At 47.3% G+C, this 21,615-nt stretch overlaps 1 protein-coding gene across 6 annotated transcripts in view; it reads right to left on the bottom strand.

Annotated features, from left to right (window-relative positions):
* So (SIX homeobox 1 protein sine oculis) overlaps window positions 1–20,753 on the bottom strand; it is a 49,408-nt gene extending 28,655 nt beyond the window's left edge. Inside the window, exons 1-3 of one of the 6 annotated variants that reach the window (XM_076811507.1) lie at window positions 18,759–20,753; window positions 16,170–16,431; window positions 13,147–13,381 (exon numbers count right to left, since the gene is read on the bottom strand). In XM_076811507.1, the coding sequence (XP_076667622.1) occupies window positions 13,147–13,381; window positions 16,170–16,431; window positions 18,759–19,055 (794 nt within the window). In that variant the 5' untranslated portion in view covers window positions 19,056–20,753. Of the gene's footprint in view, window positions 1–13,146; window positions 13,382–16,169; window positions 16,453–16,855; window positions 17,160–18,249; window positions 18,404–18,758 lie in introns of those variants that run through there. The other 5 variants (XM_076811506.1, XM_076811508.1, XM_076811511.1 and 2 more) reach the window with 5 other exon arrangements.
* Between the last annotated feature and the right edge of the window lie 862 nt (window positions 20,754–21,615).

Below are 21,615 nucleotides of genomic sequence, written 5' to 3'. Positions count from 1 at the left end.
AAAATTAATTAACTGTAGGAGTTGAGGACATTTCGTCATTCCAACTTGAAAAAGGAAAGAGAAGTCAAAGCGTACCCTCCTACTTTCAAGAGCTTCAAGTTAAGCACTAAATATTGCAAACGAGTGGAGAAAAAAAGTTCCTCCTACACTTTTTCTCGTTTCACAACTATTAATACAGAAACTACAGTAATTCCTAAAACCTCCACCAGTTGCCATTCGAACGGTACAGAGATCCCCAAGAAGCTAGATTGGAAGAGAAGCTAATAATCGCTGAGGATCATGATTCTCCAGCTCTGGTAGGTCTATGTCCCAGGGCACTGTGACCAACTACGAGGAAAAAGTTCTTTGACACTTTCCCTGAAGAACCCCAGTAATCTTCAAATCTCCATTTCCCATTCGAACCCCACAAAGGTACCCCAGAAGCTAGCGTCCCACGCGAAACAACAGCGGAACGAGAATTCGGAACCGGATGGAGAGATCACGGCGGACAGGAGTCGCTGGACGGACCGACGACTCCGAAAGTCGCCTTTTTCGTGCAACGGTCCCGTGAACCCAGCCAGAGAGCGGCACGAAGCGAGGGACACGGTGGCGAGGAGATGGGTTCTCTGGTTTCAGATACGCAGAGCGCGTTGCCCAGACACCGTGCATGCTGTAACCGTAAACCAGGCAATGGTACGCGGGGCAGTGTTCCTAGCTATTTCGGGGACGTCGGCATCGCGAGAACGATTTCAACGGAGTGTCTACCCCGCTTGACCCGAACCCGCGCATCTTTATTTGCGCGATGAAGCCTCGCTGCCACGGGGGGGCCGCGAGCTCTTCCTGGGTCACCCCGACAGGGTTCAAAGGGTTGATGCAGACACTGGTCAAGATGGACGAAGGCAGTTTCTGCTCCAAGTCTCCCTTTGGGTGCACCGAGGAAAGAGTCAAGTGAGCGTTGCAGGGCGGTGTTAAAGCTAGCGAAGATGAAAGAGTTAAGTGAATTGGGGGTTTTATATTATAAGATGACGTGATTGGAAGTGATTACTTAGTGCGATGAAGGCGTGGGGTACGGTTTAAGTGTAGGAGAATGTATGATGAACTGCAGCAGGGGTTATTCGAATGGGGACTTTGTAAAACGGTGGAAGCTTGAAGCTGGAGTAAGTCTTCCTCAGCACAGGGACGCCAAAGTTCTTATTTGCGAGTTTCAATATCGGAGTTTTAATTCGCCACAGAGTTGACCTCTAATTTTCCAGAGAATTGGTCTGCGAGACCCCGTGGCGCCAGGACGAATTCCTGGCGCAAGGGCAATTGTCAACGGGGACGTTAAGGACTTCTACAAGGTACGAGGGAATAGCGGTAGAACATCAGAGTCGAATGACAAACGCGTCGTGATTCATCCGCGCGCAGCGGGGGACGAGCGCCCCCGTAGTACATAGAGAAAGAAGGAGAGAGAGGGCGAGAGAGAGAGAGAGGGAGTGAACAGGGCGAGGTCTTCGACTTTGATGGAAGTCGATCGGTATCAAAGCTCTCGACATCGACTTTGATGGAAATCGATCGCGATCGTCGACGTGTCGAGGAGTCGCGGTGTCGACCCACGCTACCGACTGCGGACAGCCAGGGCTATAAGAGGCGAGAGTCGATTCATCAGCGTTGTCTTCGTCCATCGGGGATCCATCTTTCAGGACCGCTAAACTTTTTCAAACACACCCTACCTAGCACACGTGTGTATAATTATAAGATCATCGAGCTTTCTCGATTGAGCTTTGAATTATACTAATTTCTAGGCAAGAGGGGCTAAAAATTTGTAAATAGGTCCCTAATCCTCGAGTGGACATGTGCAAGCAGAATTAGGAATGAACAGTCGAGAGAATTGCGCAAATTGTGAGGGGTGATAATATTTCCAGATATCAAAGGGACGTTCCATGCGAACTCGGACAGATTTCGGAGTAAGTTTTCGTAGATTGCTGGAATTTGAATATGATGTAGTCTTTAGCGGTATTTCAACGTACCTCAAAGGATTTTTCGAAATTTTGAAAAATGTCGATTTTACAGCTGTTTGAAGTTAAGTGCTAACTTTTTTTTCAATAAATTATAGCTACGGAAGTAGTAAACGGATGGAGATGAGATTTACGGTGCTTATAGAGAAGACATTGAAGTTTTAAGGAAAAATTATGTCAGTTTAAAAAAAACAATTTGAACCATTTTTGTGCAATTATTTTAAACAAATGCAGGTTTTTAACATCGGGCGCGATTTTAAAAATCTGAAAAAGGAGAATATAGTTCTATCCTTCCCCTTGATGGACAAATTTTAAAAAATATGGACATTTTAAAATTGCCGAAAGTTGACGCTGCGTCGCCCATCACTGGCTCGACTGGTCGGGCCGTGCAGTGCTCTCAAAGCCGCCAAGCGGCTATACCTGATATTCTTATACGGGATTCTCGAAAATGGTAAGTATTTGAAAAAAAACTAAAGGAGGAAAACTCTTACTGTTTTTTATATCCAACATAATACGGTATCTCAATTTTTGGTGTTCGTAATATTTTCCTTGAAACGAGGGTGACTTTTAGTTTTTTAAATGAAAGAGAGAAACTCAATCTACTAGATAGATAGTTCAATATATTTACTTCATTCCTAACCTTGTGTGCTTTATACTCCGAAATCTGTCCGAGTTCGCAGGGAATATCCCCGAAATAAGTTTGAAAGAATTTCGAAGGAACTTCGAAAGAATCCACTGGAAACATTACACGCTGCTTCACGTTAGAGTCGTCGTAACATAATGGAATCTTCACTTTCTCTCTTATTGGCAAATGCCATCGAGCTCCCAGAAAAAAGCAGCCTTTTCTAAAAGGTAATTTGCTGAACGTGGAATGGCGAATTCGATGGTCGTGCAGGCGCCATGTCCACCGTCGCGTCGGTGGGCACAAAAGGCGAGGTAAAGTAGCGCCACCCTCTTTGTCACGGCGTAGCCCCCCCTCCCCACACCTCGGGTTTTCAGAAAGAGTCAATATTGGCGCAGCCACCCCCGGCGTGTCCAACCCTTACCGAGAGAGACGGCCGACCGTGTCCCCTTCGTAACGCCCTCTCGACACTGACTCCATTCCCTTTTTTCCCCATCTGTCCTCCTCCACATCCGGGAAGTGGCATCCCTTCCTGAAACCCCACGGCCTTCCCTTCGTCCTCCACCCTCCCCCGATCAGCGGCCACTTCAATCTGACGCACCTCCATCTTCCACTTATGCGGTAACACTCGATGGGGCCGATTTAATTAAGGCTGAATAACTGACATTTAATACCAAGTAGGGGCTTTTCGCCGTGCGCCGAGGGTTGCTCTCTGTGTTTCTGCCCGCTCAGATTAGGGTCGCAGCAAAATATTGTAGGATAATGGACGTTGTATCCGCGATAAGTTTCGCGTTCCATATCGTATAATGTGCAATAGTTTAGTGAGCCTATAATCCAACGTCCTTGAAGAAAATACTTTATTTCGGTAATAGGATAACAGGCTCCAAGATTTATCAAAGTAAATGCACCGGAGATTTTTTCCAAACGTTGGTTCGCTCTAAAATTCTAATAGGAGTGGACTGAAACCGCCCCGCGAGGAGCACTATTCATAATCATTTTTGTCACTCGGCGCGGTGTCAGTGGCGCAGTATGCGAGGGTCGTTAAATTCAATTCGCGGAAAACGTTAATGGGTGCCGCGCGCTGGACGCCCACGCAAACGAACGCGGCGTCCACTCTCGGGCGCGTCCATCGAGGACCAACGGAATACCTAATCTAATCCCGAGCAGATAATCCGTCGGATAATAAAAGCACGAGCGATGTTTATCGGCCGGGTCGCCCGAGCGAGGAAACGCGCACGGTGGAAACGATCCCAGAGTTATTTCGAACGGGGGGACCTTTGAGGACATTCCGTGGATGCCTCTCTCTTGATGTATGAACCCGTTTAACTGCGACGCCCACCCGAACGGGTACCAAAGGGTAACGATCACGACCTCCTGGCTAATTTTCTGAGATGTTCTTGGTAGTTTCTGTGGAGTTTCGATTAGTTCGGATTTCAGAGGCAGCAAGTGACTGGGTCCTCTGGTTCAAAGGGATGAGATTCAGTGGATTGATAATTCTGTCCCTTTGGAATGATAATGATGATGGTGGCGGTATTTGAATGGGAAGAACGGGGGAACGTGGAGGGGCAAGGAAGGGAGATAGAGAATGAAAAACGGGCAAAATGGAACTGTTAAGAGTAGGGTAAACTCGGATAAGTCCGTGACAGAGGTTATTCCGTGATACTTTTTCATTTGTCTGCAACTCGAAATTGTGTGACTCAATTTAGTTGAAACAAACAGTGACTGACAGAGTCAATCCTCTAGTTTATGACTTATGTTGTGGTAAAAGAATTAACACGTTGACTGTCGACTACACCGATCGGATCGATCGGGCGTATACGGGCTCGTGAAAACAAAATTTTCGGCGTCGAGGAAAGCACCGTCCGATTTCATCGGCAGGCAGCGTGTTAATCAATTGAAGTTAGTGCGATAGAGTGAGAGACCGTTTTTGCTCCAGCAGCGCATTATTCGTGAAATTCTTCGTGCTAGTTGTGGACGATCGCTTGTTTATGTATTATATGTGCTTTAGAAGATAAATGGAAAGTTCAAACTGCAGGTAAGTGATGGTAAAATGAGATTTTAACGAGTCTTACTCTTCAAATTATCATACAATGTGGCATCAGTGTTATTTTTGCTTATGAAAAGTGACTAAACTCTCATTTTTCGTGTGCCGGAGACTGCGTTGGTCAATACCAGAAACAATGTTTTCTTACGTCTCAGACATCTAACGATCATGAAACGATTATACACAAAATAATAATATGAAATAATATGAAATAATATGAAATAATATAAAATAATATGAAATAATATGAAATAATATAAAATAATATAAAATAATATAAAATAATATAAAATAATATAAAATAATATAAAATAATATAAAATAATATAAAATAATATAAAATAATATAAAATAATGTGAAATCATTTAAAATAATGTGAAATCATTTAAAATAATGTAAAATATTGTAAAATAATGTAAAATAATGTAAAATATTGTAAAATAATGTAAAATAATGTAAAATATTGTAAAATAATGTAAAATATTGTAAAATAATGTAAAATATTGTAAAATATTGTAAAATAATATAAAATAATATAAACAAGTAGCTAGTGAACATATATCGGGCCAGCGAGAACTATCACGGAGTTATCAGAGCTATCACGGAGTAACCAGAGTATGTCGTGAAAATTTGCTTTTGTATATTTTCAATTAAATATACGTAGTAAATTTCTGCTAACCTATTATTTGTTTGAATGATGCCAGACCTATCATTACATCGTAAACTGACTTTCAGACAATGTGAATATTAGCAGTTACTAAACAAATTCTAAAACTATCACGGACTTACCCGAGCTTAGCCTACAGGAAAATTAAATAAATCCTAAGTAGATATTCCTATAAGAATGTCGGAGTGCTTTGAAATGAAACAATCGACCATGGAACACGATCAATTAAGTCAACTAATTCAATTAAAAAGAGGGTGGTTAATAATGTACACCAGCGAATCAGTCACCTCATAGAATCGGAGCAAGAAACGAGCGTTAATGAACCGATAATGGAATAATCGAGCACTGAACGTTTCGAATCACCGAAAGAAATTTCCGATATCGTCGCGATCGACGCTCGATAGCGGCCACGCGGCTCGAGGCTGTGGGGCGGCGTGAAATTTCGTCGAAGCGTCTGTAATTTTACGGGAACCCATGGAAAGAAGAGTTGCGAAAGAACGCGCGTCCTCCATTTTCACCGGGTAGTCCGCCGCCAGCCCTCGATTTATCGTCAGAGACGGAGGGTGCGCTGACAGTGGCGCAACGAGGGTGAGGCAGGGGTGAGTTTGTGTGCTGGAGTGGGTACATTAGCAATGTTTTGTTGACACTGGAGAACAACGACAGAGCCATTACTGGGGCTCCGACCCCGGTTGCAGCCGCGGCTCCTCTTCGATCCATCGAACGGAGGAAGGAGCCCATGGCACACGGTTGGCCAAGTATATTATGTATTATATGTACAGAGATAACCCTGCATTTCTGCTTCCTGTTTCTTTGCCGTAATACCCATGATTAGTGGAAGTTGCGTTACGTGAAAAAATTCTCTGATATGAGAAAAGAATGTACGTAGCTACTCTTCTGAAAGGTGTTAAGGCTATAAATGTAGGCGTCTAATTGCTTAGTGCTGCAAGTGAAACGATGCGGATATGATAGAATTATACTACAATAGGATGCGATTATAAATCTACAATTTACAACTGCTCCCATTGCTGCGGGTATCTATCTCAAGATTTCCATAATTTGTGTATCCCCATTCATTCATTCATTGATTATTTTTCTACCTTAATGAGAACGAGAGCCAGAAACGAAGCGGAAGAGGCCTCTGAATGAAGGCGTCTCTGGGCGACACGTAGGCCGAAGAGCGAGCCTCCTTCCGGCTTTATTTATTTTTGGCTGGCCAGTGTTGCTCTTAACCCTTCGACCGGCAGTAGAACGGGTCATGGGTGCTCGGGTTTTTTGAAGATTAGGAGGGGCGAGCGAGAGGCGGCGGCTGGAGGGGCTTCTCTTCCAACGAGCTGACGATGATGATATTAGAGCCGTGGCCTAGTAATAAAGGCCGCTTTAAGCGGCGTTTATAACAAGAGAGCCTTTGCAACGGGAAGAGGAGAAAAACATTTGTCGCGGCCAGCACGTGCAGAGAGAAGCGACGTTTATTTTCGTCTAGGGCGCAGCTAAGGAGCCACGGTGCATCGGGGAAACAGGCACACCGGGGCTCCCTTCCCGACGTTTTACCGCTTTGGAAAATGGGTGCGTATATCTTTCGAGGGCCGCGATATATCACGCTACTTCGTGACGAAAACGCCAGACCGCGCCGCGAGATTCGACAGTTTCGTTTCTGACGTATAACGAGGGCTATAAAGACCTATATTTAGAGGGAAAGGAGGTGGATGGTGGTGCCGGCGGTTGTCGAATATTGCAACTTTCGGGTATTGGGTTGTTGAAGGTGTTCAGTGTGGTTTCGGGGAAATCATTCACTGGACGTAATTGAGTTTGAGGCGTTGAGATATTGGGGTTTTGAAATGTGGGGAGTGTTCGAACTTTAGGAGTTTTCGAACTTGGGATTTTGGGATATTATTATTATTATTATGATTATTATTATTATGATTATTATTATTATTATTATTATTATTATTATTATTATATTTAAGGGGAAATCCCTTAATATACGAGATATATACATAAGACAGAGCCTATAGCGTCTAGAACATAAGTAAATATTAATTAATTCATTAATTAACCACACGTGAATTTGCTAAATGACTAAATAATCTCGCGCGAAAAGAGCTGAGCGAGCCTATGAAGGGATCCAACTCATTAAACTGCTGATTAGCGTACCGCATAGCCCTATTAATAGGGTCAATTGTGTAGTAAGAGTACAACGGCAGTTTATGGGCGAAAAGAGGTTTTTTCCGCAAGTGCCTCTCCGGGGCATTCAAACTAATTAACTCAATTAGGTCCGAACAGTTTACCAAATCATTCATGACTTTGTACAAAAAAACCATATCAGCAATCTGTCTGCGGTCTTCGAGGGTGGAGATGTTCAAGGATTGCAGAGCAGGGAGTACTGGAATTTGGATCTTTAGGATATTGAGAGTATTAGAATTTGAGATCCTGGAAATACTTGAAGTTGAAATTTTCGGATACCTAGGAATAGAGAACACTAAAATCTCGAGCTTTCGAATCTAATCTAACCCCCCGCTATCACCTCAGAATTGGACCCGAGGAACTCTCCTGCTGCGAATTCTTTTTTACAATTTTTTGCAAGTGAAAAACTGCATTGCACCTTCAAATTTCCCTCGAATTCCTCAGTTTGAATGAGCAGATTCTTTGGAAATCGCGGGACACGACCCTCGGAATGTAACCTTGATCGCGGCTCGGCGATAAATTCGCCGGAATGAAAATACAGAGCGCGGAGGTAGGCATTTCGCGGAATTAATGAGTCACACGTGCGCTCACCGAAAGTACGGTCGAAGCGGGGTAAGAAAAGAAGAAGGAACCAAAGCTCGCAGCGGTGCGTGGCGATAAGAATTGCTTACCGTCGTGTCTAAGCAGCCCGATCCGCGCTGCATGTTTATGTTTCGCGGTGCCTTCTATGTAGTCTTTATCAGATAAACTTGCTGCCCTGCGCGAGAACAGCGCGCACCGCCTCTCTTCACCATCGACCGGCGGCAATAGCTTCACAATTATTACACAGCGAAACGAAAATAGCAGCTACAGCCAATCACAATAAACGCCTTACAACTTCCAATAAATTTTGCGCAACGAAGCTAAAGCAGAAGTTCCTTACAATTCTAACAATGAAATTCTCATCACAGAAAGGCGTCCATCAACAAAACTATGCTCCACTTCAAAATGAACTTCGTAAATCACCCAATAAACCCCCACTTTCCACTAGTCGTGATTTCATTTTAATACACGCCCTAGATTTATTCATTCCCACGTGACGAGGTACAAAATGGCGCGGTGCACCTCACGCGAGATGTCTTACACCCCCCATTAACCCAAGAAACAAGAAGCCTGGAGAAAGCTTGGACGAGACAAGAAATTGTGAGAGGCGAAGGAGAACGAAGACGGTGTTTCGAGGGAGTCTACCTCGGAACAGAAAGCTATCGTTGCCTCCCTCGAGTCGTCATCGCTTTCTCGGCGGTGCTGTCGATGGCAGAAAATCGTCCGCTCGGCCGTCGAGGGGCGAAACGGTGTCCGGTGACCGAACGTGCGCGCGAACTGGAGGAACGCGCGAACGGATGATAACGCGGGAAGATGCTGATTGCGAGATTTCGGGTCGGCGCCGTCTACTCGTTATCTGCAACACCTCTTTTGTTCTACGCAATTCCAAGCGCGCTCGGATGTCTGGAGCTCGCGAGGTCGCAGCGAGAAGGCGAGAAAATGGTGGCACAGTTGTTTCTCTTTACACGGAACGATCTAAAAAAGCAATATTCCAACAGAAAAGATATGCAATTTATATTAGGTACGCAACAACGTTTGAGCCACTTGCTGGAGAACTTAACTATCGACGAAGAAGTATGTACCTACAGAGGGGGGGTGCTATAAGATTTAAAGTAACCCCAGATTTTTAGGTAGCGGTATCACTTTTTAATCCGTAGCTAAGTGTCAACATTCCCCTGTCCCACTGTGAGTTCCCCGATAATTACCCCCAACGATGCTCACCGAAGTCTGCTAAACGCTCCAAGGTCGTCGAACTTTGAGAGCGATAGAAGATCAGTTTTCGCGAAACCCAGATAGCCGAACTGGTCGAAGGTTATTGCCTTCCGAAGCAGAAGCTCGGCAGTCACGCGAACCCTTGAATAAATCGTCTGTTCTGCGTCTGTGCGTTACGCGTATCGCGCCTAATCGGGGGCCGTTTAATCGTTCGATAAGGGCTCCCGAGGGAGAATGCACACGTTGCATCCCAGAGTTCCGAGTGGTTTTTTGCCGGGGACTTGGACGCCCACGAGACGCCCCAGTCCCCTGGGGCCGGATACCACCGACGTTTCCGCCCCTGCACGCGTGATCCAGCTTTAATTTACAACAGCTTGCGCGGAGCGGAGCTGCTCGCGCTGGCTACGAGGAAGCGCGCTTGAAGGTTCACCGTACACCAATCACCGACGGCATTTTAAAATGTAGTCCCTCGCGCTCTGCTCATGAAAATAAATCGAATCTGTAACGTTGCGATCGAGGCAACAGGAGCGCTGCGCGATCGAACCCCGTTCAATGTTTCAGTAACGGAGGGGGTGGTGAAGAACGAATTGCGCAGAGGGAGGGTGGTATGAATGCTTTGTGGGATTTCCTGTAATTAATATGCCGCGAATGATGCCATGCGTATCCACGATACCCCCAAAGCCATCGGATAGGACTATAGGAGCCACCACCGCGGCCACCCTCCCACCCTCACTCTCTCTCTCTCTCTCTCTCCCGCTCGCTCTGTTCCTCTCTCTGACCTTCTGTCTCCGTTCATGGGAATACACAGAAGCCATAAGAAATTCGATACGTTCCCCGTGGCGTGACACGGCTGTATACCGGACTGGGCCTCGCCACGGTGGTGCTTCCCACTTCCTCCCTCGCGAAATTCTCGTCGACGTGAAGCGCCCGTCTATCCTGGCCACCGATTCGCATCGATGGATTCACCCAAATCGGGGGGACCGTGCTGACTTCTTTTTTTCTCTCTCCTCTCCTTCGTATATTTATGGTATCCCCGACGATTCTAGGATCACCATCGTCGAATCGCTCGCCTCTATCGCGCGGCGTTAAAACGGGGACTCATAGATAAGAAGTGCCGTGCTTCTCCTCGTGTCGTAGGAGTAAATGGCTGCTAGTTTCTCTCGTTTCGAGGTTGGGTAAGTGAAGGCGAAAAGGAAGAGCACTTCGTTCAACTCTAAGACGACTGACGAGTTTTTTTGGTCAATTACTCTGAACTAAGAATTATAAATATACAAAGCGAGTGGGGTAAAGCTATACGATACGTTCCACTTTTAAAGAAACGTCTATAAAACTAATATTTTTTTATAATTTTTTAAATTTGTTGTGTAAACACATTAAGTGTTCGTTACTCTTCACAACTACAGCGAAATTGTGAAAAAAACATAACTGGAGATAACTGTATATAATCATTTTACTGAACTTTACGAGGGGCGTTTTGTAACACAGTCGTCAGATAAAACGCCCCACCTATGTTACAAAACGCCCCGACATAAATAAGTAATTACTTTTTATTATTTTTATCAAAATGTTGTAGAATATATAATGTAAAAGATATTGTTAACAAAAATAAAACAATCTTGTTTTATGTTGAGTTTTTCCGCAAATTGATACGCCATTTCTCTCATATCTTTACGATCAGCAGCAAAGCCGACTGTTTCTAATTTTTTTATATGTTCCACTATTAATTTCTTGTGTTCTATATTCAAAGTCGGAGAACGACCTAAAGGAATGTTAGACATTGCTGTTTGTACGTGTCTTCTTAGGGTCCTTGATGGCATGTTATAAACTCTTAAATAGTTTTCGACTGGTTGATTTATTATTAAAGAATTAATCAATTACTCTGCAAATTTTCATCGCAAACAAATTTTTTACACCTTCTTTTTGACGAGTAACCTCTTAAATGAGCAGAAATTGGGACATTCACCTTACTCGTGAAAAATATGATTCTGAGATGGGGCGTATTGTAAATTCTTTGCTGGGGCACAGTGTAAATTCTGGAGTATAAAACGCCCCGGCTTCCATTTAGCAACAACGCAGTGAAAAAGGTTTGAGCAATAACGATTTAAAGAGATTAGTCTGCCTACTTTCCAAATATATGTGTGAATTTATCGAAAAAACAATAGTGATTTAGAAAATTGAATTCCTCACATACTACTCACCGCAAATTATCCGAAAATATAAATTCTTGTATATTTCTTTAAAAACCGTAATATTTGCTCGTATTTTTATTGCGGCAGTTGTGGCCGACTGACAAGGGAACACCCTGAACACGGAAATTCAAAAAATTCTGCACCTTTGCGAATATGTAGAGAATTTCACCCTGATTAGTACGCAATTTTTGTTTGCTGCCAAAGTGCAATCTAATGGGGTGTAATTGGACCCCTGAAAATCCGGTTATTTTCCAATTTTGTGTGACAACTCATGAACTGTAAAATAATTTTTTTACCAAATAATATATCTAATTAAAAGAAGTAACTTTTGTCTAGAAACTTTTTTCCTATCTCTTACAGTTCGCGAGTTATAACACAAAATCGGAAAATAGCCGAATTTCCAGGGGTTAATTTCACCCCTTTCGAGTGAATTTGGGCAGCAAACAAAAATTGCGTTATAATCAGGAGGAAATCCCCTACATACTCCCAAAGTCTCAGGTATTTTTTGAATTTCCAGTTTCGGGATCTTTCCTTGTGAAAGCAAGTTCGAATCCGACGATCGCGTCGATGCATCCTGGGTTTGTGTGCGTAAAATAATGGTGGGGAGTTTTGTCAAATACGGGGCGTATTGTATAGTTCTACCCTAGAGGATCGCTTAGGCGTAGTCAAGAAGAGGGACGGGGGAGAAAGTAATTCTAAAATATGCTCGGTTGCCAGCCGTCCAATTCGACTTCGTCGCTATCCAAAATTAAGGATAACTTCTGTAACAGGTAGAAGGATCGATCTCAGGACAATTGAGTTTGCAGGGATTAGCCAAGATCACGGATAGAAGGATGTTGCTTCCTTGCTATGGCTTTCGCGGATGGCAGTGGCGTGCTAAGAGGAAAGGCGGATCACGTGAAAGCGAGAGACACGCAGCGCTACGTTACGAGGCAGTTATGAGGCCGTCTTCGAGTTTGCTCGGTCGTTTCTAAAATCGGATATAGAGCAACGACCTTCCAAACAACACGAAACTCCTACGCCTGCGCCCTCCGCGAATTCCACGGATATCAGCTCGTCTACCGTCGATTAACTTCCAACAAGGCCACCCGCGAAAAAATATATGTATACACCTGTGCGCGAACATCCCCTTCGATGCTGTGACGAAACACCGGGGGGATATTATTGTAACGATGCTTATTATATCACCATCCGCGTTTCTCAGGGCCTGCGTGCTTCAAAACAAGCAGACGCGTCTGCTGCTATATTCGGTTATTGCAAATGCTTATGTAACAGCTCCCATAGCGCTGCCTTCGCAGCTACCGAGCAGAATTGTACTGTCTCTACCTAAACGCGTCGTTCTGGAGAATCAGTGCGCGCGAATACGCCTCACCTAAATATTTCTAGATAAAAGTACTGGGAACGATCAGGAGCATAGTTTCAAAATTCACGAAAATACGTGCAACTTAACGTTAGAGTAACGTTGGACTTTGAAACCACGTGTCTCGTGAATAAGAACAAATAAACATTCGAGGAATAAGATAGAATGTTAGAGAGACAAATTCTGATCCGTGGATACTTCGTTAACAGTGTCGTTCTTCCCCGAACGCGCAATACGTAGCGCGTTACATTGTAGCTCAGCCTGAAGGAGCTACGCTGCGCTATTAATTGTAAGAGGAGCTGTAGCACATACCTATGCTCAGCCGCCCGATCCCTCTGCCTCCTGTTCTTGAACCAATTGCTGACTTGCGTGGTGGTGAGACCGGTGCTTTCCGCCAGCTCCTTCTTTTCGCGGGGCGAAGGGTAAGGGTTGGTGGCGTACCAATCCCTTAGAACGCTCCTGGATTTCTCCTTGAAGCAGTACGACGTCTCCTCGCCGTCCCAGATCGTTCTGGGCAGCGGGAACTTGCGTCGGACGCGGTACTTCCCTGCAAAACGAGCACCCTTGGTTAGCTGGGAAAATAAGCCACCCGGTTGGGTACTTCGTCGTTAAGAACACGCGTTGCGCTCGAATGATCCTTAATTTCACCGAGCGAAAGCCTAACGCGTCTACTCCCAACGCTATCCACGAATACTACCCGCCATTCCTTTAACGAACAGTTGTTGCTTGGCAAGGAAAGCCTACGCTACCATTAATTACAAACAAACGCGTCAAGGGTGGGCTCGCTGGTCGCGTTAAAGACACCGAGGTTCTAAATTACGGCGCGGTATTTTTGAAACCGGCGCAACACGCTGCACGCGAGAACAGACACGATTTTATTTCTGTCGTTCGATCGCGCCGCAGAACACGCGTGCATTGTTTCACGCAGCCCTCCGGCGAACCAGCTGTCGATCCCCGTGTAAATGTGGATTGCGACGCAACGGGGCGTACGGAAAAACAGGGAATGATAAATGAAAATCGCGGGGAATTGGATCTGCGCCGCTGCTGACCGGCATAAAATGTTTTCGGTGCATACAGCTTCTAGAGGACCTCGAGGAACAGAGGAGCTGTCGCGCGGTACAGTTTCCCGGGCGCTGGGCGGCTCGTTTAAAAAGCGACAGGAAATCTTCGAGGCTCGTCAAGCGACGGCCCCTCTCTCTCTCCGCGCTGTCTGGTTTTAGAGCGCGCGAGAGATCGGATGACAGGAATTGGTTCGCAAAAGTAAATGGAAAGATCTAATTAGAATGTCAGCTCGTTAAACTCGCCGTCCTCCTGTTTACAACACGCGACAGAAATAAAACTGGCAGGCTCCGCGCGAAATTACGGCACCGCAGCGATTATTCCTTCGCGAAGCTCGCCGTTACTATCGCTGATGGCTCGGATGGGCCCAGAAATGCTCCGCGACTAGAGTGTATTCTTGATCTTCCTATTGCCAATCGCCGCGATTGATAGCGTGGAGTCTAGAAGAGGAAAGCAACGAGTCATGGATGCGTCTATAAATGGAATCTATGATGATACTTGAGAGAGGAATGAGCGGAGCAGTATGCTGGACGTATGTCGCGTTGATCGCAAGGGAAGCTAGCTACAGCGGCGAATTAATTAAAAATCGATTATCCCTTTGTATCCACTGAACGGGGGATCTACCGTGCGAATGCGGTACGATGGTTAAAACAATTGGACGATCGATTATTTTAAACGATGAAGGGTCAACTAAATACTACATACGTACTGTTACTCGGCCGAAAGAAGATCCCCAAGAGGCGGGCTCGGGCGATACAGTCCGTCGCTATGACGATTGGTCGAATCACCTATTTGGGCACACTTTTAATGACGCGGCACACGTATTTTGGTTATTGGCTGAAGTAGGCACATACATTGTCGCACCGCGCGACGAAGAGAGCGAACAAAACACATCGAGATCGGGTGGAATAGAGCGATCTGACCGACGAGCGCCAAAGCAATAGCGTAGGCATCTCAGACGGGGTTAACCATTAATATATAATAACATAAAAATTTCCTTATTTTTCACAATATATTCAGGAAAGTATTATCATTGGTTTGGTTAAATTTTTCTGATTAAAATAAGCCCAAACGCAATGTCGCACAGATTGTTTGAAAAATAAGGAAATTTTTATGTTATTATATATTAATGGTTAACCGTCTGAGATGCCTACGCTATTGCTTTGACGCTTGTCGGTCAGATCGATCGCTCTATTCCACTCGATCTCGATGGGTTTTGTTCGCTCTCTTCGTCGCGCGGTGCGACAATGTATGTGCCTACTTCAGCCAATAACCAAAATACGTGTGCCGCGTCATTAAAAGTGTGCCCAAATAGGTGATTCGACCAATCGTCATAGCGACGGACTGTATCGCCCGAGCCCGCCTCTTGGGGATCTTCTTTCGGCCGGGTAATAGTACTTACATGTACGTGGGGATGAAAGCTACGTTACGTACTTAACCTAGAAATATTCTCGCCGTCTGTATATCATTTCGCCGCCAACGCCTGTTACTCCAGTTACACGGCACACAAATAGACTATTCGACTGTTATACCACTAAATCAAAGGCAACTCTGTTTTACCACTGCTAATTAATTGCTCTTACTGTACACACCTGCTTCCACTAACAATCATAACTGTACCAGCGGAAATTCAAAAGATCCTGCGTTAGCAACGCAACGCTTGAGGTCAGAAGGAACACTCGCTAACGCGGCGAACGTGATTGCGTTACAAAGGTGAATGTTCCAATTTCTGCTCATTTAAGAGGTAACTCGTCATAAAGAAGGTGTAAAACATTTGTTTGTGATGAAAATTTGCGGAGTAATTGATTAAATCTTTAATAATAAATCAACCAATTCAAGCACTATTTAAGATATTTCAAGATGCTTAACTATTAGTGATTTGTAATTAAATATATAATGCTCTAAATGTTTAGAATTGTTTTGTTGCAACTATAGTACGAACGTAACGCATATAATAATAAGAAAAATACGAAATGATAAAAAATTGGGACATTCACCTGAGTATGTATCACGCAGAGCCTTTGAAGCGTCAAAAACCTTGCCGAAAGTTAAATTTCATTGAATACACCCAATGATTTCGAAGAGAGAACACTTTCACCTATGCTTCATTATAGAGGGTGAGTCAGGTAGCTTGTCAACCCCGAAAACGTCTATCACCCTGTGTAACAACACACTTTGAATTTAGATCGCAGTAGAGAATGAACGAGTCCGCCGGTAACATAGGAAACGATGGTTTCCCTTGATTATACGGGATATCCAAAATGTATGATACTAACCGACTGCGCCAAGGGGCCTTCCCCTCAGTCTCTCGGACTCGATATAATGGGCCTTGAGCCAGAGGGCCTGTAGTTTCTGGTGATTGTGCGGGCCGAACGTGTGGCTCTCGAGGATCCTGTACAGTTCCTTGAAGTGGCCCCGATGGAAGGCGACGATCGCCTTCGCTTTCAGTACGCTCTCGTGCCGGTGCAGCCTGGTACAAGCTGGCAGGGACCACAGGAACCTGCCGAGCCTCTCCACGGAGCCTGCCTGCTGGAGAACCTGGACAGACGACACCATCGCCTTGAAGACGATAGACAGGGGGGGCACACTGTTAGTCGGCAGAACTCATCCCGGTCTCCTCTTATTCTAGTGTATCTTGTATATCTTCCATTTTCAATACCCGGACTAATTGTCTCGTTACCCTATCGTCGCACGCGAATGGCGCACTCTAACGGAAAAGAAACTGTACTCCTTCCACGAGCCTCGATGCGTTTACCATCGACGCGAGGCTTGTAGCACGATCGAGTTAAAAGAGAAGAAAGAAAAAAAAAAAAGAGGAAAGAAGAAGTAACATTAAATTCCTATTAAGGCGCGAGACAGGGCTCGATCGAAGCCGCGGCGAAACACGATCGACTCCCCGATCAATCATTACGCCGAAATTACCGATGACGAGCCGCCATTAGGTGGTACAAGTCTCGCGCACCTGCCACGATTGCTTCTTCATTCGCGTCGCCGGCTGCCGTCTAGCTCTCGCGCGCTCCTCCGCTGTCCCCTCTGACGAGCGATTAATCACGACCAGCGAGAAATCGTCGGGTATAATGAGAAACGAGCCGCGCGTCCACAGCACCGAGGAGAAATGGACGACAGATCGCGATCACGGGGGTCCTTGACGACGGGTGCACGCGCGAGAGCCATTCGACGGCCCGACGCGACAAATCAAGCGGGACGAGCGAACCGCAAAACGATTCGTCCCGTCCCATCGTGCGCCCGACTACGAGAGGATCATTCCGTTCGATGTCGTTTCGGATTCGTCATCGACGGTGTCGAAGACAGGTGGCACAACGGCGAGCGCAAAAAGAGCACAGATAAACGCGCCTTCTTTCACGAACGTGCCTAGTCGACGGTCATTTCGATCCATACATTATGATACAAGACAACTAGCGCCCACGTCTCACGGGATAATTGCGAATTAAACGCTACACGCGCGCCACGGGTGTTTGTTAAAGCGACACCCAGCGGAGTCAGCCGGAGGATTTTTTAGATTCAGGGAGACGCAACGTGCCACTTGATAAGCCTGATTGTCTAATGACTGTAAACGTCAGGCGCGCGGTGCGCTTTTAAACGATAACTTGAATTATTGGGAGACGCGGTCGTAAACGCTTCAGAGCCACTCTCTTTTTCTCCTTCTACGTTTCCTTTCTCTCGCTCTCCCTCTGTTCTACGCCTCCTTATTATGACCGGGGCGTAATTACCCGTTAAACGATTCCATTCCGACGGCGCGCGGCAGTCCATCGAAAACGCGAAACGCTGCCGTAAATTACGGGGAATATCCATGTGACGTGGGCAAGGAGTTAAACGTCTAGCCGTATGCGATTGCGTGGCGTGTATATGGGAAACGTGTGCAAATGTAAACGCTCCCCGCGAGTAGGTCTACTTCCCTGTGGCGGCTTGCATCTTCAAAATACCATCAGCTTCCTTCTCAAGCGCTGAACATTCTGCTATTTTTACTTCTCTCCTCGTCGTTCTTGCGAGAAGCTAACGGAATTTTAATACCTCGGGCCCGGAGACGGGCCCCGAGACGGCGACCGGAATATTGTGTTTTGGGCGCGAGAAAGCATATCCCGGCACACGCGTCGCAGAGAAGTTCGACGCGGGGAGCGTAAACGTCGCGCACAAAACAATTTATGGACGCAGTAAAAACGCATCAACTCCATTAGCCGCGTGACACACGCAAGTGAATCTTGGCGCGCGGTGCTGTACGTACAATGTTGAGCACGATGCATGCCCACGGGGGCGTGCAGAAAATTTCAGGGCCAATTTCGTCATGCCGTTGCAAGGTGCATAAATTAAACCTAAGGATACTGCTAAGTGTCTCACCGACGCTCGTCCGCGGCGGCTGAGAGGTTAAGTGGTACTTCGCGTGTAATTTTATCAATGCCGCAAACATCGCTCCTCCGTCCACGGAGATCACAAGGAAACGACATAAATCTCCAAACTGTACCGCGTAGCGCTACCTAAATCGAGTACCTGCTGCGTAAAAGTCGCCGTGTATCCTTCCGTCGGACCGTGCCAGACAGCACCGCGCGCAAGAAATCAACATCCCTACACTGATCAGTTATTGCAAACAGACAACATCTACGAGCAACCGAAAATTTCGCTTCGGGTGATTTCGGACAGTTTCGGGTTGTTGGAAAGTTTCTCGCCGTACAAGATATTACGCGGGGAATTCGAAAGGCCATTTCCAGACAGTCGAGGGGCATGATTAGAAGTAGATATTAGAAGATCCCGCTGGACTTTCGGGTACTCGTGAAGCTGGCAGTGTGAAGTAAAGCACAGAAAACGAACACTCTTCAACCAAGCCATTACCGTATGAGGGAAAGACTTACCTCGCAAACGCAGGCAACCTGTTCCTGGGTGAAACCGAAGCTCGGCAGTTGCCCGTTGCCGCCGCTACCGCCGCCGCCGCCAGCGGAGCTCGCGGGGCTATCCTGGGGGCTGTAGCTGGCTGGTCCTGTGCCAGGACCATAGGTGCTCGCCTCGACGGCTCCTGCCGAGTGGCCGGCGAGAGACGTCGGTGTCCCCTGCGGGCTGTAATCGCCGGCAGATCCCAAAACGTCCGCGCCACCGGAAGAAGGTCCCATCGCGCCCCCGTTCCCGACGGTGGTTCCTCCGTAGGCCATCATCGCGTCATCTCCGGGGCCCACGGTGGCGACCCCCTGCACACCGTTCCCTCCACCCTCCACCGTGAACCACTTCGTCTCTTCTTAGCACTGCGCGGTTTCACTCACTGTTCCGCTTCCTCGTCGCCGCGACCGAGCCCTTAGCTCTATGGGCCCCTCGCGAGGGATCCGCGCACCGACGGGACCTGGGTCCTCCCGTGGATCGTTCCGACGGCGAATATCTACGTGCGCGCGAGCCGCTACTGGGACACCCTGACTCGGCCACGATGATCCTCATACCTCTGTCGGTCATCCACGGTACTGTTCCGCGCACGATTTTCTGCGAGGCATCTTCGACGGCTTACTCGGCGGCCGGTCCCAGTGAAAATCCCGCTACGGTGATCGCTAACAGCGGCGCTGCTTCGGATCCTTATTATCGGGATAGTTTTGTGCCTCGAACGCGGACAGATTCGAGTGTCCGATAAGTGGTCGCGCGCTCTCGAAGGTAGGAAGGCGACGCCGCGGGGAGGGGGGGGGAGGTTAGTACACGCGAACGACGAAGAGCAACAACGAGCGAGATTTCGTGACGGTGGTAAACGCGTCAGAATATGCAGGAAGGAGGTATTTTTAGGCCGGCGCTGGTAGAGAGTTGCTGCAAGCTCGGCTGCCCGACGAACTCCACAGCGGGGACGTTTCTCGTGTTACGAGACGGAAAGAAATGGTATACTCCCGTGGAATAATAAAATCTCACTCCGGGTGCGGTTATTCTCTAATCTGCTTTCAGACTGGTACCACCAGCGCGGCCCGGTGTGGACCGATTGCTCCACACTATATTCCCCTCTCTCTCTCTCTCTCTCTCTGACTCTCTCTGTCTCTCTTTCACGCTCTATCTCTCTCTCTTTCTCGCTCTATCTCTCTCTATCTTCCTCTCTGTCTCTATCCCTCTCGCCCCGCGTGCCGCCGCGCGATTATCTTGCGTTACTGCCTCCGACTAGATCCGATTATGGCAAGTTTCTCTTAGAGCGCCAGGTGCGCCCTCCTTCAAAGATTATTCCTCCCTCTTTTCTCTTCGGGCTCGCGTCTTTTCTATCTCCTCGTGGCAGGTTGCACCGTGAAATCCACGGGCTCGTGTTTCCGCGGCCCGTGGTAGGTGTGTATTTATAGGCGCTTAGTATACTCGCGTTCGAACGCGCACCGGCTATTATTAGGTGCGCGTTAAATAGTCCGTTTTCTCCGTCCCTCTTTCTCTTTCTCCTCGTTTCCTCTTGTTTCTATCGAGCCTCAGAGGGCGGGGAGGACACTCGCCAAGTGTCGTCGACTCTGCAAGACCCTTGACGGCACGCGCGACAAACACACGATGCACTAGCGAGAACGCCTCCGCGAGCACTGTTTATCTGGCACTGTTCGAGCACTACCGGCGGAAAGGCAGCACGCCGGACTCCCCCAGTACTTTAAAAAGCCACACGCGGCACGGTGTCACGTCGACGCGCGGTATCGGCCCGTGGCTGTCGAGGGCAGCTCGACAGCACTCGAAGAGTGATAAGGAAACGTCAGATCTGCACTCCCTCTCTCTCTCTCGTGAACCGGGGCGAAAGAGAGACGTTCTCCTACGCACGCACCAGAAGGGACTGCCGCTCCGGCGTGCACCGAGACCGAGCCACTCTGTCATGCGCAGCTGAGCGCCGATTGGCCGGGGCGTGTCCCAGCTGACAGCTACTCGGCGCGCGCACCCATTGGCTGCTGGGCATGCCCGCGACCACCATCCCGCCTCACCATTGGCCCAGGCTCGCGACGCGTAAATAAGCCTCATTACACCCCCGACTTGTATACCCCGCTTTTCTTTCTCTATATCGCGAGTGTAGCTGAAAAGATGCGCAACTGAATCCGACAAATCCATCCCGAGACGGATTCCGTACCGACGCTCTTCCCGTCTCTCCCTGTTGCTCGTTAACCCCGAGGGATCGCTATTTAATTGACCCTCTATGAATAACCTCGAGTGCACGAGCGCGGGATTGGACGGCGCAGCGTGTCGCGTCGTTCGGACAACTTCACGCGACGAGACGTCGATACGTTACCGGCGATTCCAAGATCGATCGAACGGCAGTCCGTCCGTTAAGGCGGAACAGCACATTCGGCAATCGAGACACTGCTCGCCGAAGTATTCGCGTGTCTCTTCGCACCGTGCGCTTATTCCGCAAGCGACTAGCCCTTCGACTCGCGATAGGGAACTGCGAACATTCGTACAGAAGCTCGCGCAAACATTTGATAACCTAGCAAACGCTAGATCCACGCACGTGTTTAGTTTCGGCATCCGCCGAGTGCCGAATGTGTAGTTCCGCCTTTACAAAGTCTCGTCTCGTCGAGATCGAATCGCAACGGGATTATCGGAGGTGGAGTATCGACTGGGCGTCGTTAAATATTATCGATAGCATTCATAGAGCATATAAACACGGAGGAAGCATACAATGGGTGAAATGTAGACGGCGGTAAAAAGAGAAAAATATACATGAGGGACACCCTCTCTCTTTCTAGTCGGCAGTGTTTTTCTTTCGATGTTAGAGAGAGAGAGAGAGGGTGTCCCCAA

The sequence above is a fragment of the Andrena cerasifolii genome, chromosome 4, assembly GCF_050908995.1.
Source record: "Andrena cerasifolii isolate SP2316 chromosome 4, iyAndCera1_principal, whole genome shotgun sequence".
NCBI lineage: Eukaryota > Metazoa > Arthropoda > Insecta > Hymenoptera > Andrenidae > Andrena > Andrena cerasifolii.
This window is presented reverse-complemented; position numbering and strand designations above follow the sequence as displayed.